Source organism: Bufo bufo, chromosome 9 (genome assembly GCF_905171765.1).
Source record: "Bufo bufo chromosome 9, aBufBuf1.1, whole genome shotgun sequence".
NCBI lineage: Eukaryota > Metazoa > Chordata > Amphibia > Anura > Bufonidae > Bufo > Bufo bufo.
Genome location: NC_053397.1, coordinates 200,536,345 through 200,562,442, shown reverse-complemented (window position 1 = coordinate 200,562,442; position 26,098 = coordinate 200,536,345). Strand labels below are relative to the sequence as shown.

Sequence of the window (26,098 nt, the reverse complement as noted above, 5' to 3'; positions counted from 1 at the left end):
GGACGTACTGTCCTGGTGGCGTTTGCTCTGCACTTTCCAGAACTCATCCTCGTCTTTTGGTCTGGATGCGGCCACTTCTTCTGGTATAGCGAGGGTCAGATATGTATAGTATACCCTGTGACTATGCTCTAAAAAAAACAGACCGGAATATCTATAATATGTGGTTTAGTCGGCATGGCGACTCTGTTTTTAGCACTGTTTGTCTTGGGTCCTGGGTTCGAATCCGACCAAAGGCAACATCTGCATGGCTTTTGTAAGTCCTCCCTGTGTTTGCGAAAAACATGCAGAGAGGTTAAAGGGTTTTATCGTAAAGTTCAATATTGTGGCCTCCGCACATTATACCAAGCACAGCCCCGTCCATGGTATAGTCGCTGGGCTTGGTTCTTGGTACATAGGCCATGTGACTGAGGAATGGGACATCACTGGTCTGGGAAGATGTACAAAATTACCACTGCTCTCTCCAAGATATGATGCAATTGAAGAGTTTTATCCAAATGTATTTAATATTTTCCAAATTCAATCCAAAAACAAATAATGGGTAACAAAAGTAATGTGACTAGATTCTCACATTTCCATCCTCTTGTGGACCTTATCACAAAGAGTCACAAGGAGAGAAGATAATGCAAAGATGTGGAGTCAGCATGGAACGGTGGAGTCCGCATGGAACGGTGGAGACCGCTGCAGGGGGGGTGGCACATATAGACTCAGCATGATATGCGCTGATTTGGACAGACTCCGTTGCACTCTGCACCTCACTTATCAGGACACAGAGTGCAACCCAATATTGTCTCAAACCCGTCTAGGAAGAGGTAGTGGCTCTTCAAACAGCTGACCGGTATTGATGGCCTATCCTGAGGATAGGCCGTCAGTAATGAACTCCCAGTAAACCTCTTTAAACCTGTATTTGGATTGTGAGTTCTAAAATGCGGGTCTTAATAAATGTGCCCCTATGTTACTATATCACGAACAATAGATAGATGTTCCAGAATTGTCATTTCAGGAGGGGTGATGGGTCCTCTGTAAAATGGACAGTTAGAAATGAGGCACAAGGCGACCTCAGTGGAGGAATACTTCTCCTTCTGTATATGGATTATATTTATGCGAGTGATACGGCTTCGCCTTCCATAAATGTATTTGCTTTGATGCATTTTCTACATTATGTGTTTTTTTCTAACAACCTTTGCTCGTCGGTTCACGATGTGGTAGAAAACTGAAGGCAATATATGGTATACGTTTGTGAAAAAGACTCTTGCATCTGCTCAGGCGCCCAAAGGTCATGAAGAAAAGAGAGGGCTCCTCTAATGCAGCAAAGGGGACCTTCCAATCCATATTGCAAGTCATATCTTAAGCGTTCGTAAGGGCACACTCCGCACTCGTATACACCAGGGGTGGTTAAGGGACCTCAATCTGTCTGAGAGGATTCCTGATATGAAGCGGCAAGCGTGAAATTAGCAGATCTGCAGAGCAGGTGCGAAGTGGCACCGAGTGTCATACACACATTGAAAGATTTCTCTTTCCACACTGATGGAGGCTGCTTCACAAGTGCCATTAACAGGGACGGTGGGCAGCCAACTAAAGGCTGAATGGGTGAACGGGAAAACGGCGGAGGGGGGGAGGGGGGGGAAAAGGTGACTGCCTTAGATACAGGTGGGTCTGGATTAGACCTGCTTATCACAAAGCCTCAAATAGACCTGCCAGGGAACTAGGGAGATGTGACTGAGCTTCCATCACTTTAGACGCTTCTGGGAGGCTTTTTTCTGCATGATGCATGACAACAAACGAAAGCGCATTTACTATTTCTGGGAAATGAGAGCAGCCTGTTACTGTGGGAACTTCACAGGATACGGCCTGGAGCCTGAAGTCAAAATCATCCCTCTGATACAATATGACACGGTTTCAAAAAAATCATCCGCGTATTATTATACTTACCTTAACACATATATGTCTATAACATGGGGGAGGGGGGTTGTACAGACAAAGGGGCCACCACCACAATAAGATATGTATAGGTTTTACTTTGAAATTAAAGGTGATTTCCAAGTGTTTAATACTCATGATTTATCGATGGTATTCCATTCACTTGAAAGGGACTGGGCTGAGTCTAAGTCATGAACGTGACGTCAGTGGCCTAGGTAGAAGTCGGGGCTCTTCAAAAAGGAGGGAGACTGCCACAAATCAGATACTGATGACCTATCCCAGGGGTGGACTTGCCAATGCCCAGGGGGCTGACCAAGCCCTCCTTACTGCCGCTGGCCGGGTACATAACATGACTACCTGCCCTGCTGCTCACCTTCATAGGCCACATGCCACTATATAAGGCAATGTTCAAATGGCATAGGGACACAGGCTGGAAAAGGCTGCTCCAGAGGTGACAAGCTAGGACAAAACGCAAGTATATTGTGCTGCACTGTGGTATTTAGTTCTGTTGGGAGGGTATTTACTGCTGCTCTATGGTATTGCTTCCCCTGCCTATTTGTGTTGGCCCTGCTTGCTTGTGTCGCCTCATCTTCTATGAATTTGGACCTTCTATGAAAATGAAGCCATATTTAATTTTTTTTCCAGGGCCACTTAAAGTGTCCAGTCTGCCCTTGACCTATCCTCAGCCATTGATAAATGTCCTCCCCCCGTAAAGACCGCCCTAGCCCTGTATCTAGATACCATGGCAAAGGTTGAGTATCCTGTTGCTGCTACACCCACCAACCCCTTTAGATACCCGTCAGACTTGAGGTTTTTACTAGAACGATTACCTTGGCACACAATTGTTTGGAGGATTATGATTCGGCAGTAGAAGAGAGAGTTTGAAGATGGTCGGCTTGTTTTGCAAATTACCCATTGGAAATGAAGGTGCCCACAATGGGGCGCTCTTCTGTCTGCGTTCACCACATGCAGTCTATCTTCCTGCCATTGATGGACTTGTTCTTGTTCATTTTCTGCAACGTTAACAGCAACTATTCCCGTAGACACAATCTAGAACAACTTGTGTCATAGAGATTGACAATGGGAGTGAATCTTTCTAATGCCTTAGATGTGTAACAGCTCTGGCAGTTCTGTATATAACGTTCTTACAGGTGAAGTGCTCTTATGCATTAATGCAGTGGCATTTCCTATGAGATATTTATTTTAGTCTTTTTAGTGTTGTGTTATTTGGCTTTTAAATATGTTCATAGATTCTCCTACATAAATGTACCTAATTTGTAAATGTGAAACATTTATAATGCTGGATTATAGGTAATGGACTTTATGGTCTCCTTCTGATTGATGGACGAGTTGAAAAAATTATTGGATAATTTACACTTTACCCCTGGGTTACATTTTCACAACTATATAGTTATATGGATGAGTTTATATATTTTTATAAAGGTTCTTGAGCGACCTTCCAGAGATGGCAGTTGTAATCTAACCATGAAGCTGCAGGAACCCACTGTCGGTGACAACAAAACTCCCCATAGTGAAGGCAGTTCATGCCATCTATATCACTTAATGAGTGTGATATATACAGATCAGGAAATGTCAACGCCTCTGCTTCCTGCTCCAGTCCTAGGCATTATGTGATCAGTGGTGGCTCGGTATCTGCACGAGCTGCTTGGTCTTAGCAGTCCCAGATCAGCTCTGTACAACCTCCCCGGGGGAGATAAAAAAAAATTAAAGTTAATGGGAGGAACAAAGTGTAAAATAAAGGGACAAAATAAAGAAATTATAATTATAAAATGTATAATTATAACAATAAACACTTAATTGCCCTGCCCTCGGCAAACATAACCCATACACCCCTACATCAAAACGACCTCAAATCATTTTAAAAATTGTTAGCTGTACATTGTGTTATTTTAAAAAATGTAAAATGTAAAAAAAACTGTAAGAAGTTTTAAGTTCTTCCTGTGTTTGCGTGCGTTTTCTCCATATACTCCGTTTTCCACCCACACTTCAAGGACATACTGATAGGGAAGCTCCTACGTGGACAGCAAGTGATGTAAATGTCTGTAAGCGCTGTGGAATACTGTATGTCAGCGATATAAAGGCATGTGAAATAAATAAAAATAAATACTAAAATTCAAAAGACAAAAATAAAGAAAAGTTATGTTTTTCAAAGACACATGTATTGAAAAAGTATATCTGGTCAGGAAGAAGGGTAAATGGTCTGATGTTAAACTGGTTGAAAGGGGTTTCCATGACTTTGATACTGATGACATATACTCTGGATAGATCCTTAGTTGCTTATCGGTGGGGATTTGAAACCTGGGACCCTCGCCAATCAGCTGTTTGAGAAGACACTGACACTCCTGTGAGCGCCACTGCCTTACCAAGCACAGCACCATACATAGTATAGCTGTAGGGCTGAGCTGCGCCTAGGACACGTGACACACTGAGAGAAAGCCACTGCCCTACTGCGAGCGCTGCTGCCTTCTCAAACAGCTCATTGGCGGGGGTCTTGGGTGTTGGACCCCGACCTATCAGATATTGAAGACCTCAGGTTATCAGCATTAAAGTCTCAGAAAACCCTTGCAAGCAAGATTAATCTACTGTTCATATTTTAAAAGTTGCAAAAATGATTGCTGTCTTACTCCATTAAAGGAGTGGCGTAGAAAGTGGAGTAACTTCTCAAGACAGAATTCATGGACCAATTGTATTAAGCTAATGATAACAAAAATAATGATCATAATAATAATCTTTATTTATATAGCACCGTCATATTCCGCAGCCAGGAGTGAGATCCCTGCTCGCAAGAGCTTACAATCTATGAGGAAATTAGGTAGACACAAAACGGAAAACTGATTGATTTCCAAAGTGGTCCAGCCATCTTTGTACTAAATAGAGTTGTGCAGGCAGAGCTGAATGAGCCAGTGCATTGAACGTGGCAATAAATGTCAGAAGATGGCACTCAGTACTTTAGAATAAGTGGGGAAGATTTAATCGGGGAAGAGTCTGTTTAGGGTACATGATAATTCTGCAAAAAAAGGGGGTTTTAAGGCACGTTTAAATCTCAGGGAATTAACTTGATTTTCCAAGGCAGTGCATTCCAGAAAGCTGGTGCCGCTCAAGAAAAGTCTTGAAGTGAGTTTAAAAAAAATAATAATAATGATTGGCTGGTTGGTTCCCAAAAGTGTTTTTATCTATGGACTTTTAATTGCTATCCTGAATAAAGATATTTTATACTGGATCTTGTGGTGGTACAAGTGATTTTTTTCTTTTCTTTATTTTTTTTCTTTAAAACAATATTGCATTTTGTGAGGGGAATACCATTCAGTAATGAATTACAGTAGTTAAGACAAGAATGAATCAAAGCAACAATAAGAGTTTTGGTCATTTTCACTTTGAAAAAGGGCAGATTCTGAAGATGTTCTTGAGGTGCAGATGACATGAGCATGCCAGTGATTGAATATGAGAAGCAAAGGGAAGCTCTGGGTCAAACATAATTCCAAGACATCGGGCGTGCTGCCCAGGAGTTATTATAGTACCACAGACGGAAACTGAAATATTAAGTTTAGGTAGGTTAGTAAATTGGGGAAAGACAAGAAGTTCAGTTTTTGAGAAATTCGGTTTCACACCGAGAGAGAACATCATTTTAGAGACAGCTGCCAGAAAATTACTGGTGTTTTGAAGTACTGTTGGAGTGATGTCACAGGAAGAGATATATAACTGAGTGTCATCAACATAGAAATGGTACTGGAAACCAAATCTACTGATGGTCTGTCTAATAGGGGCTGTGAAGAGAGAAAAGAGGAGAGGACCTAGAAATGAACCCTGAGGAACCCTAGCAGCAAGAGGAAAAGAAAATAAGGTAGATCTGGCGAATGATTAGAGAAATAGGAAAACCAAGGGAGAACAGTGTCCTTTACGCCAATAGAGTGGAGTATATTAAGGAGGAGTGTGTGGTTGACAGAGTGAAATGCTGCAGAAAGATCCAGAAGAATCAGTAGAGAGTAGTTGCCATTCCTTTTCCCTGTCAGGAGATCATTAGACACCTTGGTAAGGGCAGTTTCTGTAGGGTGTGAAAACCAGATTGAAAGAGTTTGAGAAGAGAGTTAGCAGAAAAGTATGATAAATTTGATACAAATCACTGCAGACTCCTTCAAATCAATCTTTAAAAGCTCCCTTTGTGATAAAACTCCCCCATTGTGTTCATGAGTAACTTAATTGCTCCAACACATCCATGGGACAACTACGTACAAAGAGACAGGTCATTTGTTGTTCTCTGTCTTTCCTCATTTAATCAGCCCCATGCTGCTTCTCACATATTATCACCTTCTAACTGTTTATGTGGCTGGATTTCAGCTGAAAGAAGGCCTTAGCAATTTTACTCAGAAAGTCTGCATATTCAGTAGAGGCCATTTATTTTTATCACAAATTGTCAAGGACAGCACAACAAAAATGCATATTGGTTTTTGCAGAATTAATGCTGTATTTGCATTTCAGGTCTGTGGTTATATCTAGCACATGGTGCTGATTAGCTGTATACTTGTCCTCAGACTCAGAGCTCGGGTGTTGCAAGCATTTACATAAGAGTTGCCTATAAGTAGTCAGGAGTAGGTTGCAAATGAGAAAAGCAACTAATAAAACAGACAATGTCCAGATCATTGGGTTAAGTAGCTTGAACATATTATCTAGACCAGGCATGCTCAACCTGCGGCCCTCCAGCTGTTGCAAAACTACAACTCCCAGCATGCCTGAACAGACTACAGCTATCAGCCTACAGCAGGGCTTTGTGGGATTTGTAGTTTTACAACAGCTGGAGGGCCGCAGGTTGAGCATGCCTGATCTAGATGAATTACTTTCTTCTACTTTCAAGTGGTTTGTATTGGATTATGATCATTGTTTGCCTGCTGAAAAATACTACATGAATGCAATAAATATAAAAACCACCGTGTTCTTTAATAATAGGCTCTTCAACACAATTGAGAGAGCATTGTATTCTATATAAAGAAGAGGCAGCCATACGTTCTAGTAGGCCAATGGCTCTAATGGTTACCCTATGATAATGCCGTTCTTGCAGATGAGCATAGTATGCTAATCCTTTTCATATTTTTCATTGCAGATAATTAGCACCATGGAACCTCAGGTGTCGAATGGCCCAACTTCCAATACGAGCAATGGACCATCCAGTAATAGTCGAAACTGTGCTTCTCCTATGCAGACAGGGGCAGCTACAGATGACAGCAAAACTAACCTCATAGTCAACTATTTGCCGCAAAACATGACGCAAGAAGAGTTCAGGAGTCTGTTTGGCAGCATTGGAGAGATAGAATCCTGCAAGCTGGTGCGGGACAAAATCACAGGTACGCGTAGACAGTTTGTCTTCTGATTTCTAACCAGACAAGGTGAACAGATAACTATAAGCAGTAACACATATGCTAGAGGGGGGAACCATTACCTGGTGCCACGACAACCCTGCCTATTGATTCTCATGTTAATTTACTGTCTCTTGTATCTTGTACTAGTCTGGTTAAGTCATTTGATATTATTTCTATTGGGATGCCATTCGGAAAAAATCTTTAGAGGGAACCTATGCTAGGGTTCCAATTCTACAGAATTTACTCTAAGAGACTTTAGGTCAAAGTGGTCCTGTCACACTAAAAATGCAGTCCAATCTGCTGGCAGCATGTTATAGAGCAGGAGGAGCTGAGCAGATTGATATATAGTTTTGCGGGTAAAGATTCTGTAGAACCTGTATTTAATTTATCTATATCCATGCAAATTCTATGCTTAAGAGCCCAGTGGGCAGTCCGATTTTTTGAAAGGCAGCCTTGTCTGTGTGAGGATGCACAAAACTATATATCAATCTTCTCAGCTCCTCCTGCTCTATAACATGCAACCTGCAAATAATTTCCCTTTAAGTTCCCTTTAGTTCCCTCTCATTACTGACTCCACAGAGACCTTGATCTTGGCGAAAAGCAGCCAAACCAGAGCCAGCAGGAGGCAACTTTTTTATTTTTTCTACCCTGTTCTTCATAGCCGGACCCTTCACGGCAGAAAAATAAGGAAAACATATAGTAAGTGGATATAGAGAAGACCAGAATTCCCATGAGTAAATATCATTCCCCCAAGCTCCCATTTCATATTTGGCTAAGCTAAAGTGAATGTTCATTTCTATAGAGGAGTATGGGGGAGTAGTGCAAGAAAAATGAGTAAACCCAACAAATTAACTTTCGCTGCATGAGCAGTCTTCACATAGGAAGGCCACAACCTTCATACACATTGGAGTATCCCGCCAGTACATGACAGACTAATCTACTGTATATATGGCCAATTCAAGTCTAACGCTCATAGATAATGGATACCCTGTGATAAAGTAGTCAATAATGTTTTCTTGTGCAAGTTATGCAAGCATTAAATGTCAAAAAGTGTAGTACAGCACAGTTTTACTCGGTGGAACAAATATCTGCTAAAATTGATGTTTTAAAGGTTAAGCTGCTTGAAGCTATTTAGATCTCAATATTTTATGCTGACCCGGCCCCATCCTGAGATAGGATGTAATTTTATGTTTAATAGTTGGCATATCTAGTAGAATATAGCTTGGATATAACTATAGCTTGGATATAAGAATGTGGCCTGTTTACAGGAACCTCTGTGCTGTCAATGATGTTCTCCAAGACGATATAACCTGGGCTGCAGCCCTTGCTCCAGACAGTCAGACAAGCCAGAATGAAAACACAAGAAGGAAGAAAGCTGGATCTCTATCATGGCGCTGCCTTCAGGGATGTATTCGGGTTCAGATTCTTGTTTAACACATGACAATGAAAATAACTTGTACAATTATCCATCGCCAAATTCTTTCCTAAAGGCAGTGCTGTGATAAGGATTCAGCCTTCTTCAGTAGTTTCCTTAAGACAGCTCCATGATAGGGATCCAGCTGTCTTTAATACTTTCCTAAAGCTAGTGCTTTGATAGAGATCCAGCTTTCTTCAATACTTCCCTGAAGGCAGCATCAAGATAGGGACCCTGATTTCTTCAATACTTCCCTGAGGGCAGTGCCATGATAGGGATCCAGCATTCTTCAATATTTCCCTGATGGCAGTGCCATGATAGGGACCCTGATTTCTTCAATACTTCCCTGAAGGCAGCATCAAGATAGGGACACTGATTTCTTCAATACTTCCCCGAAGGCAGCATCAAGATAGGCACCCTGATTTCTTCAATACTTCCCCGAAGCCAGTGGCATGATATGGATCCAGCTTTCTTCAATACTTCACTGAAGGCAGCACCGTGGTATGGATCCAGCTTTCTTCAAAACTTCCTTTAAAGTAGTTTTCCAGGAATCAAGAAAATAAAAATACTTAAATATTACTTTATTATAAATATATTCTCAAATACCTTTCATTATTTATAATGGCTCGTTTTGTCTGGGGAGCAATCATCAGGGAAAACAAAATGGCCGCTGTCCCATTAGTTAACACAAAACCTGTCGTGATCACATGAGGACAATTTACTTTACAACACTGAGGTAAAGAGCTGCCTCATCCTCCTCCTCCTCCTCTCTACTTGTCAGGTATTATGATCCTGAATACACATGATAAGAACTTTAGCTGAATCTCTGGAGAATTTAGTTCATGAGGAGACATGAAGTACAGTGGATGGACAGGACAGGCTGTGGTAATGTGTTGGTGTGGCAATGGAGACTGCATGCAAGAGCTACTGCTCAGTAGCCACACCTCACCCTCCTCTCATGTTTCCTCATCATCTCCATTCCCACAGAGATTCACCTGTATTGATGATCATGATTCCTGACAAGCAGAGAGGAGGATGAGGCAGCTCTATAGCTCATTGTGGTGAAGTAACTTGTCCTGCTGTGTGTTTAGGACAGGTTTTGTGTGTACTGATAGGACAGCAGCCATTTTATTTCTCCTAATGATTGCTCCCTAGACAAAACAAGCCATTCTAAGTAATGAAAAGTATTTGTGAATATATTTATTATAAAATAATATTTAAGTATTTTAATTTTTTTTTATTCCTGGAGAACACGTTTAAGGTAGCTCCATAATAGGATCCAACTTTATTTAATACTTCCCAGAAGGCAGCGTCATGATATGTATCCAGATTTCTTCAATACTTCCCTGAAAGTAGCTCTATGATAATACTTGCTTGAAAGCAGCATCATGATAGGGATTGGTATTGGTTTGGTATTGGATTCATAAAGGGAACAGTGATACATTTTATATTTCAGAGAGTGGGAATAGTTTAGTTTGGCTTTAAGAAGAACCATAAAGAAAACACCCTAGTCCGATGGACTGATGTATCCAGTGGCCTGCAGGCCTCTTTTAAAGTGAATGGCCGCAGCCCCCAGTGGACAGAGAAACACTGGCTCCAAAATAACCTATTGGCCTAAAGCTATTAATCATTTACGATGAACAGAAACTGCCATTTTTTGCCAATGGATTTTGTTACGTTTTTCTTCAACCATCTGATAGATAATGACTGGCATAGATCTTAAGACCAGGCAGGAAAACACAATTGCCTTGGAGGCTCTGCATTGTATGATGATTTCATTACGAGCGGTTTAATGATACCGTTAATTTGCGGATATCTTGGCATTTCCCATTTTGTCACTTAAAAGACGTATATCGGATCCCGCCTGCTGTGAGCTAAGCCCGTCACCGCCAAGACTATTCATAGTATATTCTGAGTAATAATGCACAGGGATAAGTGCTATGACGGGAAAACAAATACATAAATAAGACAAGTCTGAAGTCAGTCGCTATGATTCATACCTGGTATTGTCTCGTAAAGATGCTGAGATAGAGCAAGCTGGAAAGACGCAATGTGGCCACAAAGTGAGCTTATTATAACTTTTATTTCCACAACCTAATTAATTCTGGCTTTTTAAATTAACAATAAAACGGGTCCCTCCAGGACCCCTTGCCGTTGTACTGAGGCCAGGATGGAAAAAAAAATATTAAAAAAAATAAACTTTATTACCCATTCAGCAAAAACAAGATGATTAAATGAGGCTAAAGTGCAATGAATGGGCGCTGGGTGCTGGCTGTTTATAAACCTGCTTAATGGGAATGCACAGCGGCCCATACATAGGGATTAATGAATGGCTTTATTGTCTTTACAGCCGTAGCCTACAACTACGTACGATGGGTTATAAAAGGTGAATCTGATTAACCCTTTGTTCACCCATCGTGTAAATAAGCTATTATGCAGGAGGAGGAAGGGGGGGGGTTCTATTGGATAGCTACCCAAGAAGTTAATGTCAGGCCCTCTAAACAGGCCTTGGAACATGACTTATATGGTAGCCATCCTATAGGTGGCACTAGCGAGCCAGATTGGGTCCTCCTCGAAAAGAACTTATTCATCGTCCTCTGTTCCAGGTAGTATTGCTTGGCTTATACTATAAGACTCCTTAATCTGACAAGACAAAACTTTAGTCTCCCTTTAGTGATTTCCAAGATTAGAATAAAATAATCTGTCCCCCTTCCCCCCCTCATCTCATGGCCCAGAAACAGTGCCACCTTTGTTCATGGGCTGTGGATGGTATTGCAGCTCATTCCTATTGAAATGAATGGGGTTGATGTGCAATACCAGACCCATCCCATTAACACTGTTTTTAAAACCAAAAAAAAAATATAGATCCTTTTTTCTAACCCTGTACGATAAATGGATTTATCTGCAGCTCTATGAAAAAGCACAATGACGCCTTATTCTGTTACTTCCCCATATTGTTTCCGTAGTATTAAGACTAGTTATATAACGTTACTTTTACTAGGCGTGCAAAACAAGATATGGAGGCTTACATAGGCTCAACCATTTACAGTTCCCATATAGAATTAATCTTTATAAAAAAAAAACATGAAATAACATTGTATCGTTTATCGTGTGCCGATCCTTAGTTACAGCCTGTATTATAGACAAATCTCCATTCACAATCCAGAAGCTGCAGAGCAGAATTCTCCCAGCAGTCCTTGCCGCATTAACGCTTGTTCTTGAGATCTGCATTGGAGGAGTCCACCAACTGCTAGCGGAATCGTGAGAGCAGCTCTGCACTAGGATAGGGGCTGTATTAAATAAGTGATACAATGTTGTTACAAAGTTATTCATCTGAAGCATATGTCACTTCAATGACCCGATTAAAGGTGTTTTCTGTGACCTTGATGCAACCATACGAGATAGGCAGGGAACCAACTTCTCGTACCCCCACCAATGAGAAAACCGAAGAGGCCATGAAACTCCATTGTTTACTTGAATGGGAATGAGCGGCAGAGAGATGCAGGCACAGCCGCTACAAAAGGTATGGCGCTGTGCCTGATACGTCAGGAAGAGTATACATTGAACGTTGGAGTGCCTCGGCTCCTTCAATTAGTTGATTAGTGGGGGTGTCAGGAGTCAGACCCCCACCGATCTGATATTGTTAGTCTGTCTAAAGCAGGCATGCTCAACCTGCGGCCCTCCAGCTGTTGTAAAACTACAACTCTCACCATGCCCTGCTGTAGGCTGATAGCTGTAGGCTATCCGAGCATGCTAGGAGTTGTAGTTTTGCAACAGCTGGAGGGCCGCAGGTTGGGCATCCCTGGTCTAAAGGATAAGGCTCAGTTCACACTTCAGTTATTTAGTCAGTTATTTTAATCAGTTATTATGAGCCAAAAGCAGTAGGGAAGCCTACGCAGAGATAAGGTGTAATGGCAAGATTAGCACCTGTTTTGTGTTTTTGACCCAAACCTGGTTTTGGCTCATTATAAGGACTCGTTCACACGACTGTGTGAAGCCTGTGCCCGTATTGCGGACCGCATTTGCGGATCCGCAATACACGGGTCCTGTTCATTTCAATGGGTCCACAAATCTGGAGATGCTGAACGGTGCGGAACGGAACACTACGGAAGCACTACGGAGTGCTTTCTGGGTTTCCGTTCCGTGCTTCCGCACCGCAAAAAGATAGAGCTTGCTCCATCTTTTTGCCGAACGGAGGGATCGCGGACCAATTCAAGTAAATGGGGCCGCGATCCCTATGCGGCTGCCACACGGCAGGTGCCACACGGCAGGTGCTATTTGCGGTCCATAGCACGGGCACGGGCTTCACACGGTCGTGTGAACAAGCCCTAACTGATGGAAATAACTGACCAAATAACTGAAGGCTGAACTTGGTCTAAGCCATCAATATCAAAGTCCTGGAAAATCCCTGTGCTGAATCACCAGCTGCAGTTTCTTACTTTCTTCTACAAGATATACAAAATATATAAAGAAAAAACCCCACATACACTTCATTTCGGATATAGCTCTGCAAGTCATAACGTCAGCCGAACCCCCAATTTTGGTGGGTCTAGCCAACCATCTAACATTTATGAACTGTTCAGTCATCGTTTGTTTGCCAAATGTTAGGGGAAAAAAGAACGGGAATGTTGAAATTCAGCAAACCTTATCCTTTGTTCTCAAGGCAGATAAGCCACTGCCAGAGGTGTCTGACAGAAGCTCCCCGTAGAGAACGCAGGCATGTTCGGACGGAAATTAAAGTGCATGTGTGTGTGAAGGGGGGGGGTATGGGGTGATAGCTGTGGGCCAAACAAGCATTCGGCTGACAGCTGTTGAAGGTGTATGAATACCTTAAAGGTTTTTTAGGGGAGTTTGATATTGATGGCCTATCCTCGGGATACGGTAATTTGCCAATATCTAATTGATAGGGCTCCTACATCCGACTTCCCAATTATCAGCTGTTTGAAGAGGCTGAGGTGCTCCGATGAGTTCTCCGGCCTTCTCACAGCTTACCAAGCACAGCGCCGTACATTGTATAATGGCTGTGCTTGGTATTGCAGCCAAGATGAGCCACACATAGGCCATGTGACCAATGAACGGGACCTCACTGGCAGCCTCTTCGAACAGCTGATCAGCAGGAGTTCACCACCGATCAGATATTGACGACCTATCCTGAGGATAAGCTATCAATATCGAATTCCCAGAGAACCCCTTTAAGTTTCCATGGAGAAATAGATTGCTAGTCAGTCGGAGGACCAGACCATGCTAGCAGCTGTTCACATTTGGTACTTTGCCAAGTCCTTGCATAAAAATATTATTTGGGGAGAACCTTTATTTTTTATTTTTTATTTTTTATAAATTATTTTTTTTCTCTAATGCCGTATTCATATGTAAATGCTGATGACATCCATGCAAAAAGAAATATAGTCTGTAATAAATGACTATTGTACAAGTCTCCTGTAATATCCTGCATTGCTTAGAGCCTTATCTCACGGGAGACCTGAAATCATGTGATGTATTTCTAATGAGCTGCTTTTTCAAAGAGAATTAGAATCCATACATATCCAGAGCAGATAAAGCAATATGCAGCGTGCGTGCCAGTCAGCATCATTTGCATTAGGAGGGGGTAGGGATGGCAGCTGTTAAAAAAAAAAAAAAACACCCCCGACACACACAAACACACATGACAGAGAGCTGCTTCAGGGCCTGGGGGTGGCGGTGGGGATGAAAAGTCTTTAAATTGTGAACAGCTCAAGTGACAGACAGTGAAAGCAAGTCATGTCTGATCTAGGTTAATAAGCAGTCTGCAAGCACTCTACCTGCTGCAAGAAGTATTCAAAGACGGCAGGAACAAGATTAATGTGTTACAATCTATGCAAGCCATTCTGTGTTAGCATGCGAAGAATTAGCGCCCGTGACCCCCCCGACACTCCATTCCATTCAGGAGCGTCAGCTCCGGTGCACAGGAGCAGTTTTGCATATGGCAAATCCCATAAGATGGAACGGTTTCCAAGTTGTTTCCTTTTTTATTACAATGTAGCAACCATTAGCAACACTTTAATCAATAATAAATGTTATCTTCCCCAGACTGCAGATTTGGCTACAGGAACGTGGTCCTGTTGTTCTGCATGTTCTGCCTAGACCCCCGTGGAGACCGGAGCCTTGGAATAAGTGCGACCGCGCTTTGCAGAGAATACAGATCAGTCCCACTCACTTTTTGGAGCCAAGCACCTGCCACTAGGGTCTATTTCTTGCATTCAAAACCAATTAGACTTTTTCGATGATTGCTGTTTTCCTCTGGTGGGCCTAAGGAACCCCAGTCCAACTCTGACATTATGTCTACATGGATGCCCGTTTGGATTTACAGTAGAAACATCTCTTTCCTGGTATTCAAAGGGTTTGTCCGGCATTAGAGAAAGGCCCCCCTCCTTTGCATGGATTGTGTTTCGTATTTCAGCAGGGAAAGGGGCTAAACTGGTGTTTTTTCTAGAAAAATGTATACCCCCTTTTTTTTCTAATTCTGCAAATCCTCTTTAGGGGTTAGGTTTCTGCATGCAGTTTTGGAAGCCAAAATCAGGAGTAAATTTTTTTTTAAAAAGTTGTATCTGTCCTTTATACTTTATGGCCTATTATGACCCACTGCTGATTTTTTTTCTCCCAAAATTGCCTAAGGAAACCTGACAGTGTGGTCATACTCTTACATTTCTAGTAGTAAATCTTTTGAAAATACCTCCACCGGACAATGTAAAGCATGCAGTGTAGCAATGAACACAGTATTATCTCTGACTTTGTAAGAATATGACATATAAAAACAGAGGCCCACCGGGGATCTCAGTATGATAAAAACAGAGGCCCACCGGGGATCTCAGTATGATAAAAACAGAGGCCCACCGGGGATCTCAGTATGGACCCATAGACCTCTATAGGTGTTATAACAGCCACAAGTGACAGTTGAGCCCTAACAAAACGGTGTGCATTATGCCCAAATGTTGTATCCATATTGTGAACATGTTTGTCCCACCAATATAGTGGCAATACTGGGTTTAGTATAGGTCCTTCACATGTTCCCTAGCACCTTATATTTTATATAAACGTATAGATGGACTTATAGAAGAGGAATACAACAATCAGTTCCAGGATTTAGAAAAATTTGCAAATGCTGGGAATGTGATAAAAAAAACAGTTAAGAGATGAGAGAATCGATCTGTTGAGCGGAAAGTGCTGTCCACTTGCTGCTGAAGAAGCTCCCTCTTGCTGCTTGATTGACAACGTAGGACAGCTTGACTGGTCCTGACAACTTCACGACTGTGCCGCTGCTCAGCGTAGCGGTGCAAGCGCAGAGGCTGTGCTACCAGAGCTGCTCCAGTAGAAGTAAGCAGAGCCTCTGTGCTTGCGCTCAGAAAAGCAGTTGCAAGACTGTGAAGGCCAGGTAAGATGTTCGACCCTGTCAATCAAGCACCAAGGGGGAGCTTCTTAGGGCAGCCACTCACTGCTCAACATGCTCTTCTCTATAACGGTAACTAACTAGTTAAATTCTCCGCTGCTCCTGCTCCACTGCTCCGGTAGCACCCCGCCAGTTTTTGTTTACTCTGCTGCGGTGATCAAATGCTGTCCACCCATGTGACCGCTGCAGCCAGTCGCACTATAGCTGCGGTCAGTGTATGTACAGCTTGTGATGATCACTCCAGGAAAGTAAATCAAGACAGAAGCATCGGCGCTGGATGGGTGGGGGGATTTAACGGGTGAGTAATTGTAAGTTGAATTAGTTTTGCTTGCTCACGTTGAACTGTCTATATTATATTATCGCTATATTACAGTAATAGAACATGTATACAATACCTACGTACTATTCCGTGGGAAATCTTTAGATGGTAGCGCCTAATAAGAAATGGTATTAAAGGAAACCATGCTTTCTGCAGTACAAGCTTGGTATAGAGCGGGAGGAGCTGAGCAGGCGATATATAGTTTTATGGGAAGCAATTCATTTAAAATTTGTAATTTATTCACTTGAACCACTGCATATTCTGACATGGCATTTGCCCGGTCCAAATCAGTGGTTGATCGCTATCCCTGCACGACTAAAGACTATATTACACTAGCACAGGGATGCTCAACCTGCGGCCCTCCAGCTGTTGTAAAACTACAACTCCCACGATGTCCTTCTGTAGGATGATAGCTGTAGGCTGTCAGGGAATGATGGGAGTTGTAGTTTTGCAACAGCTGGAAGGCCGCAGGTTGAGCATGCCTGCACTAGCAGATAATCCTGCAGATCATCGCTAACAATAAATGCCCATCATAAGCTCGTTCATAAGCTGACAGGCTGCTCGATTATACAGGCCAATTATCGGGAACTAGAGCTCTTATCCTTGATAACTGGCCTGAGATTGCGCAGTCTAATAGGGCCTTAAAGGGCTTATCCCTTGACTAATTAAAAAAATTAAAAGGGGGCATGTCCTGTCTGCTGCAGCTAGTGGCAGTTGAAGGATGGAACTGAGCATGTGCTTCCAACTAAGTGAGCAGGACATAAAAAATAGAAAAAGAGCAGACAGCAGGTGGCGCTATAGAGATAGATTTCAGTGGCTATATAAAAATTTTAATGACATGAAATTACAAAAGTATTCAGATCCAGGTACTGGTTTGAAAAATGTAGAATATTTTTCAAGGGACAACCCCTTTAAGCATACACAAATAGGTGTCAATCAATAAGTAGGACCACTCACACGACTCATAGGAAGAGCAGAGGTTTATATGAGTAAATAACCAGTTTTACTGACACTAGATATCAGTCAGTTCAGCTCCTCCTGTTCTATAAAAATGCTTCCTGCAGATGGTTCAGCTCTTCTATGGTGGCAGGTTCCCTTTAATGCAGTAAATGCCTCTATCTGTTTAATCCCATGCAATGCATGCAAAGAAATCCCCGTCAAGAGACGCTTAGGCTGTAATTCATGCTAAGCTTGCCAAGCCTTCCACAGAAGAGTTAAGTGATCTTTCCCTCAGATGAGAATGAAATCCTGAAAGGCCCAGTATATTGTTTGTGATAGTCCGATCAAGCCTACATTGGCAGCTGTAATTGCCAGACTGGTTGTCTTCGCCTTCCCTGCGCTCGCACCCTCCCCTTCTGCATTTGAAATTCTGGCCTTTTTTTTTTCCCCCCTCAATCACAATCAAATGTGTTTTGTTCCCATGTGTGGGACATTACAAAAGCGCAGAGGGGTTTGTAAAGGAAATGGCAGCTGTCTAGAATCTTCTCCCTTACGATTAACCATAAGATCTGCAAAACATGTTTATTCCTGAAATAACTCTTTACAGAGGCTCTTCATTCCAAATACATAGCGGAGATTCGCTCTGCGATCAATGACACAAAAATCATCTTGTTTTTATGAGACTAGAATAAAGGGTCGGCTTTTTTTAAAATCTGGAAAAAGCACCACTCTTGTCAATGAGCTGTGACCAGTATTGCAGCTTTGCCCCCTTTACTTGAATGGGTCTGAGCTGCAACACTAGACAAGAGGGGCACAGTTTCTGGAAAATATATTACAGTTTTTTTTAAGTCTCATCCAAACCCTTTAAAGAAGAGGATATGTTTGATGGGGGCACCAATGATCACCAGAAAGTGGTCCCAAGCCACCGTTATGGAGGATCCTGAGTGACATGGTGGTGGCACGTGCACTGCCAATCTTTTCGAGTCTATGTGACTGACGGAGATGGCACTTGACTATTTTCATCGATTGAATAGGTCAACGGGGTACATGCATGACCACCACTACAGGGTGGTCCAAAAGTATGGAGACACCCGGAAAAAAAAAATGGAAAATAGTGGTTGGGAACACCATCCTGTGTGTGGCATGTTGCTAAAGGGAAGGGGTGGCCATTTTTAAACCAAGTTGATATCAGATAAATATGTCACATGTACCCCTTCCCGTTTGAAAATATCGACTTCCAAGATGACAGCTTTCAAAATGGCCACCTTTTTGGAAATGCCCCATTCCCCTTAGCAACATGCCACAAAGAGGATGGTGTTCCCAACCACCGTTTTCCATTTATCCAGGGGGTCTCCATACTTTTGTACCACCCTGTACTTTTAAACTCCTGCAGAAATGGGGCCTTGTATCGACATTTTTGCCATTGGTGGTGCCCCTAGAGATCGTGCATGAGGATAAGTGATACATTCCTTTCATGGGATAAGCCCTAAGTCCACCATCAATGGTTGGTGAGATATCTATATCTACCCATAGTTAAGCAACACTGGCACCAGGGGAGGGGGGTGGGGTTGATCCTTTCTTTTTTGTACATAGTAATATATTGCCATAACTATAGGGAGGGGTCATTTAATCTTATGTATGCAGTGTCACTTGCTTCTAGTCATCAGATCCATTCTTTGGACCATGTATGGTCACATTAATATCTAGAGCTGCCTTAACACCAGTTAAGATATGTTGATTATTGGTGTCATTTTAATAAAACAGTTTTTTACCCTCAAATGAGCAGCCGTGCTGAGCATCGTTTCATGAAGTTTTGCAGTAATGGTGTTCGGTAGTCCTCTAGGTCACCTCCATATTGACCCCATCCATAGAGTAATGTCTTCAAATGACAAATATTAACAAATTTAAAACAGAATGTGTACATAATACAGATGCAGCAAACGTTAACCTGACACTGGACACGTTAAATACACAGTTGCAGCAAACTTTAAATTGACACAACAAAAGCCACTGAAAAATGAACGTGCCTTTAAGGCATTAAGCATCAAGTTAACGTTTGCTGCATCTGTATGATGGTTTTCCTGTAATATACTCTATTGTTATATTTGATATTCTCCTGTATTTCTGCAGGAGTATAATGCTCCCAAATTTTCATATTGTGCATGCCTTATATATTTATATATCTATACACTAAATATACCAAGCTGTAACTGTTATTGGGCCCTATTCACTAAGGATTTTTGCCATAGGCCCACAATTGGAGGAACACTTGAAGGATTTAGCTACTGGCACAAAATGGAAATCCCTTACTGAAGAGGGCCCTATCTTTGGGAAAGGTCAGTAGTGTTTGTTACTGCTTTTTAATACAATCTAGCTTGGTGACAGAGGGGTCTACAATGTCTTACACATTGAAGGCTCCTCAGGGCCGTTTTGTGTATGTGATATGGAATACAGCATTTTGTAATACCTATTAAGCTCAAGGTTAACCCTTGTTTTGGATAAATTTGGCATAGCTGCCCATAGCGTGGAACTCAATGCTAAAGGCTAATGATACAAAAGCTTGCCCCCTTTCCTCTAAAAGCTAAAAAAAAGAAAACTGGGACAAACAAAACGTCTCTGGCCACTCTTTTCCACCCCCCTCTAAAACCATAACATTAATAACTAACGTGACATCAACCCTTCTTACTGAATGGGACTGACCATTGGTTCTCCACAAGGTCGTAGATGTGCATTGGTGTCTCTAATGAATAAATACTTCTTCCATTTATTTACCGAGGGATTTGTATGAAATTATCTGTTTCCGCTTTACTCTTCTCTTCTTGCTCAATCAGTTAGAAGGTCAAGAAATAGAATTTGGGATCCAAATTAAGAACATTCTCATAGAGACCAAGCAGCTCGGTAAGGAGAGAGCTGGCACAGGTTCTTTAATTGGTCACCACCCCTGCCATCAGATTACATGCTGCCAATAAACGTCTATGAAGAGGGGAGAGGGAGAAGATACAGAGAAACACACACAGACAGAGGAGAAGGAAGAGATTCCAAGTGAGAGATAAACAGAGACATACACATACAGGCTGCTGCAGCTAATAGCTTTCAATCTCATCCATGTGCTTTATTCACATCAATACAGTTTAGTAGTTCTCTATAATGTCCTATATGGTGCTTCTGAGTGAGCGAGTGAGTGTTAGAAAGCATAATCTCCTGTGTGCTGTGTATGGGAAACATTATAGCAGCCAGTCTCTTACCAGCTACCACAGGGGGTAGAATAATAAGAGACTGAGCCGGCAGAAGGGGAAACTGCTGATAAATGCAAGACTAGATACAGTGCTATCCCTCATCTACACAAATATTGTATTCCAAAAAGTATCCTGATAGTGTGTGTTAGACTGCTATTCTCCTTTAATTCATGAGCATTCACAGAACAGGATAGAATAGATGATTAGAAATTATCCTGTACAGATCTTCTTGATTGGCCTAAGTATCTGCCTGGACTGATCTCTGCTCAGACTGCTTCCTGCATGTTCTAGATAACTACATTTGTGTTATGGAAGTTGCTGTTATTCTTAATGAGGATAATTAATAATGATTTTTCCTAAGCAGAGCATTTCTGCAGAAAATGCTGAATCATCCACCGTTAAAACATAATAAATAGATATATATGTTACATTCAATTTATTATGATGCAGCCTATCAGTTTAGAGCGAGGGTATGACTTCAGTGATACACAAGATCTTATGTGTCTTATGCATAAGAAAATAACTTGAGTTTCCTAGTGCATGCCTGTGTATATATACAGTATATATACAGTATATATATATATATATATGTTTTGATATGTACAGATGATTGAAGGGGCAAGCGAAGTCATCGTAGAATTTGAGGCATTATTGCTTTTATTCACTTTATTTTGCTTGTATTTGTTACTTCTACTATTGGTTTCATACATGTTAGGCTCTCTTCATACTAGAGTCATGACCATCAGAACCATGGCAGCTATGCTGGGACCAATTTAAAACTGATACATTGAGATCCTCGCAAACCAAGTTGATTCACAATGGTGTCTGTCAGCATTTTTTAAGACTTCTGGTACTTCTGATGACAAGAATAGTACTACTAACTGTCCTATTTTGCCATTAAAAATAACAGACCCACGCCCAGTGGAAACCCAACAGTGGTAGTGTGAACATCTGCATTGAGATCTTGAAAAGAGGGTTTTGCCTGAGCATGTGGTTCATGCATGATTGGCTGCGTTGGTGTTGGGCAGCCTCACCCCAGTTCATTTATGGGTCCCCTTGCCAGTAGCTGGACTTTATATTTAGATACATATCCATCAGTTATACATTTATCATTGCCCTGTTCTGAATTGGAGAGATTGTTCTAGATCAATAGTTTTACTTATACTTCTGAACATTATTATTATTTATTAAATTGCCATTCATTCCATGGCACTGTACATACTCTTTAGCCCATTGTTGATGGTTTTACATTATGAATCTCTTGGAAGGTACGGTTTCTACTTCAGGAGACCCAGCTAGTGTTGACAGTGCAATGCACCCTGAGGAAAAAAGCATACTAATTGAATCTTCACAAGAAGAACCAGTACCTTCTAAAAGCTGCTTCAAAGGCATCTCATGTAGCCAACCGAGACCATACTCCATATTGGTAAGGAGCGAAAATCGCTAACACAGTACTACAGATGTGTGTCTCTGGTCTGGCTTATAACCTTGGACATGTCTCACGGCTCTATTATGCATTGGGCATTGACTTACGGAGTGCTTACTTATATGTAGCACTTGAGAGGCAGTTTTCTTTCTTCTGGAGGAGGCATACTGTATTTTGCGTGCTGTGACATCTATACACTATGCGGCTCATTTACCAACTGATATACACCAGATATTTGAGCCTCCACTTTTTCCCATTCATGCCACGCCCGTTTTAGGACATAGAAAATGTTCTAAATCTACGCCAGCAAGGAAGCTGGAGTAGATTTAGGCTGACAGTGGATGCGCCGAAGTTATGTAGTGGCCGGCTTCCCTAAATAATTTTGGCGGATCCACCGCCAGTGCAGGGGTTATTAAGACTGGCGTCTAAAACGCTGGTCTTAATAAACGACCCCCTATATGTATTTATGCTCTATTTAGTGTATTTGTCTATCTATCTTTGCAAATGCATAGCTTGACTTATTCAGTTCAAGTCATTTAAAACACGTTTTACCAGTAAAGCGAAGCAGCAGTCAGTTCCTTCTGTTACTGAATGGTATACGTAGGCCTTCGCGCCCCTTCCTTTGTTTTGCAGTGCAGTCAGCAGGGAAGAGACAAAACATACCACTATTCAGATACACTAGGGCAGTGGTCGGCAAGCCGCGGCTCGCGAGCCACATGCGGCTCTTTACACACTTTAATGCGGCTCTTCTGCAGGGCTCCAGATGCCATTAGCGACTAGACCCGCCGCCGCAGCTCTGCTCAATACAGCGGCGGGCACAGGAGATGATCGTTCTCAGCAGCGCAGGAGGAGTCTCTCCCTCCCCCCTGTGCTGCTGCTGTCCCCGCCGCTGCCAATAAGAAGAGGCAGGAGGAGGAGGGGAGGGGCTGTGGCCACTGCGCCACCAATGAAGAAAACTGACCTGTTAATACAAATACAGGAGGCGGGTGCCGGAATCAAATAGCCGGCACCCGACCTCTGTGACAGGGAGCTGCGATCCGCTGCAGTTGAGTTAACCCTTCAGGTGCGGTACCTGAGGGGTTAACTGCCGCTGATCGCAGCTCCCTGTCACAAAGGTCGGGTGCCGGCTATTTGATTCCGGCACCCGCCTCCTGTATTTGTATAAGAAACGTTGGTGGCACAGTGCCCCCCCCCCCCCACTATAATAAACGTTGGTGGCACAGTGCCCCCCCCCCCCCCCCCAGTATAATAAACGTTGGTGGCACAGTGCGCCACCCCCCCCCCCCCCCCAGTATAATAAACGTTGGTGGCACAGTGCGCCCCCCCCCCCCCCAGTATAATAAACGTTGGTGGCACAGTGCGCCCCCCCTCCCCCAGTATAATAAACGTTGGTGGCACAGTGGGAAGTGCCAATGAGGGTTAAAAATAATAAAAGAAAATTAACTCACCTCCTCCAGTTGATCAGGTAGCTGCCGGTCTCCTGTTCTTACTTCTTTCTAGTTTCTTCAGGACCTGTGGTGACGTCACTGAGCTCATCACATGGCCCATTACCATGGTGATGGATCATGTGATGAGCACAGTGATGTCACCACAGGTCCTGCGTCCTGAAGAAACTAGAAAGAAGTAAGAACAGGAGACGATCAATTGGAGGAGGTGAGTTAATTATTTTTTTATTTTTTAACCCTCATTGGCACTGCCCACTGCGCCACCAATGTTTATTATATTGAGGGGGGGCGCACTGCGCCACCAATGTTTATTATATTGGGGTGATGGGGGGGGCGCACTGCGCCACCAATGTTTATTATACTGGGGTGTTGGGGGGGCGCACTGCGCCACCAATGTTTATTATATTGGGGTGATGGGGGGGGCGCACTGCGCCACCAATGTTTATTATACTGGGGTGATGGGGGGGGCGCACTGCGCCACCAATGTTTATTATATTGAGGGGGGGCGCACTGCGCCACCAATGTTTATTATATTGGGGTGATGGGGGGGCGCACTGCGCCACCAATGTTTATTATATTGAGGGGGGGCGCACTGCGCCACCAATGTTTATTATATTGGGGTGATGGGGGGGGGCGCACTGCGCCACCAATGTTTATTATATTGAGGGGGGCGCACTGCACCACCAATGTTTATTATATTGGGGTGATGGGGGGGCGCACTGCGCCACCAATGTTTATTATATTGACCTTGTACTAAGCATTCTGTATTCAGAATGCTATTATTTTCCCTTATAACCATGTTATAAGGGAAAATAATACAGTGAATAGACTTTCATCCTAGGAACCATGCGTGAAAATCGCACTTGCTTGCGATTTTCACACAGCCCCATTAACTTCTATGGGGCCTGCGTTGCGCGAAAAACGCACAACAGAGCATGCTGCGATTTTCACGCAACGCACAAGTGATGTGTGAAAATCACCGCTCATGTGCACAGCCCCATAGAAGTGAATGGGTCCGGATTTAGTGCGGGTGCATTCCGGTATTTTGAATGCCGGATCCAGCACTAATACATTCCTATGGGGAAAAATGCCGGAGCCGGCATTCAGGCAAATCTTCATTTTTTTTCGCCGGAGATAAAACCGTAGCATGCTACGGTTTTATCTTTTGCCTGATCAGTCAAAATGACTGAACTGAAGACATCCTGATGCATCCTGAACGGATTACTCTCCATTCAGAATGCATGGGGATAAAACTGATCAGTTATTTTCCGGTATAGAGCCCCTGTGACGGAACTCAGTGCCGGAAATGAAAAACGCTAATGTGAAAGTACTTTAAAATATTAAGTTTAAATCCCCCCTTTCCCAATTTTACATATAAAATATATAAACAATAAATAAATAAACATATTACATAGCCTTTTTAGTCACCTTGTCACCCCAAAAAATAGCATAGGACTGTTCTATTATGGGCCGAATGTTTCATAAAATGCGAAATGCACACAGCTTTTTTTGTTGTTTTTTTTTTTTTGCACGGTATTGAGTATCACAATACTTTTTTATGGTGACGAAAGCGAATCAAAATTTTGGTTTCAAAACAACCCTACGCCGATCTGATCGGCGTAGCGTTGTCACGATACCAAAATTTTGATTCAGTTTCGATTTGGCAACTAAAAATTTGATTTGGCTCCTAAATTTTTCAGTTCAGGAGCCAATGGCTACTTGGAATTTTTTTTTAGTCTGGAGCACTGTTCTGTGTGCCCGGCGCCCGCTCCCCTCCCTCCTCTCGGGGGCGGCAGCCTGCGGCTGTCCTGCCTACATGTGTGCCGTGCGGCGCTCAGGCCAAAGGAGGCGTCACTGACTGTCAGTGGGGCCGCGGCGGAGGGAGGCGAGGAGGCGGAGCTGCTCTGTCTGCTATGACCTGTAAAAGCTGCCCCTCCAGGCTGGCAGCAGAAGAACACAGTCACAGAGTAACACTGAGGCACGACTTGTTGGAACTTGGCCGACCCTGCTGGACTCTAGTCTGGACTCTGGAGAAGACACCTTAAGGCAGAGCCAGCTGAGATTGGAGCCAGGACCAGACCGACCCCACTCCAGCCAGACCCCAGTGATATATCAGGTACCGACTTCAACATTGTCCCTCATCATGTCACCCCCCCGATGGTGCAGACTCCAACATTGTCCCCCATTAGGGAGCATAATGGATGGGGGCTGACGGCTGTCATGGGGGGCATGATGGCTGACATGGGAGTAATGATGGATGGGTGCTGACGGCTGACATGGGCATGATGGATGGGGTGCTGACGGCTGACATGGGCATGATGGATGGGGTGCTGACATGGGGGGCTGACGGCTGACATAAGGTCATGATGGCTGACATGGGGGGCATGATGGATGGGGGCTGACGGCTGACATGGACATGATGGATGGAGTGCTGACATGGGGGGCTGATGGCTGACGGCTGACATGGGGTGCTGACGGCTGACATAGGGGCATGACGGCTGACATGGGGGGCATGATGGATGGGGGCTGACAGCTGACATGGGCATGATGGATGGGGTGCTGACGGCTGACATGGGGGGCATGATGGCTGACATGGGGGGCTGATGG

General features: G+C 43.1%; 1 protein-coding gene across 5 annotated transcripts in view; it reads left to right on the top strand.

Annotated features, from left to right (window-relative positions):
• ELAVL4 (ELAV like RNA binding protein 4) overlaps positions 1 to 26,098 on the top strand; it is a 92,786-nt gene that overhangs the window by 36,806 nt on the left and 29,882 nt on the right. For 2 of the 5 annotated variants that reach the window (XM_040406963.1, XM_040406964.1), the window contains exon 1: positions 7,034 to 7,274. In XM_040406963.1, coding sequence (XP_040262897.1) covers positions 7,046 to 7,274 — 229 coding nt within the window. In that variant the 5' untranslated portion in view covers positions 7,034 to 7,045. Of the gene's footprint in view, positions 1 to 7,033; positions 7,275 to 19,633; positions 19,721 to 26,098 lie in introns of those variants that run through there. The other 3 variants (XM_040406962.1, XM_040406965.1, XM_040406961.1) reach the window with 2 other exon arrangements.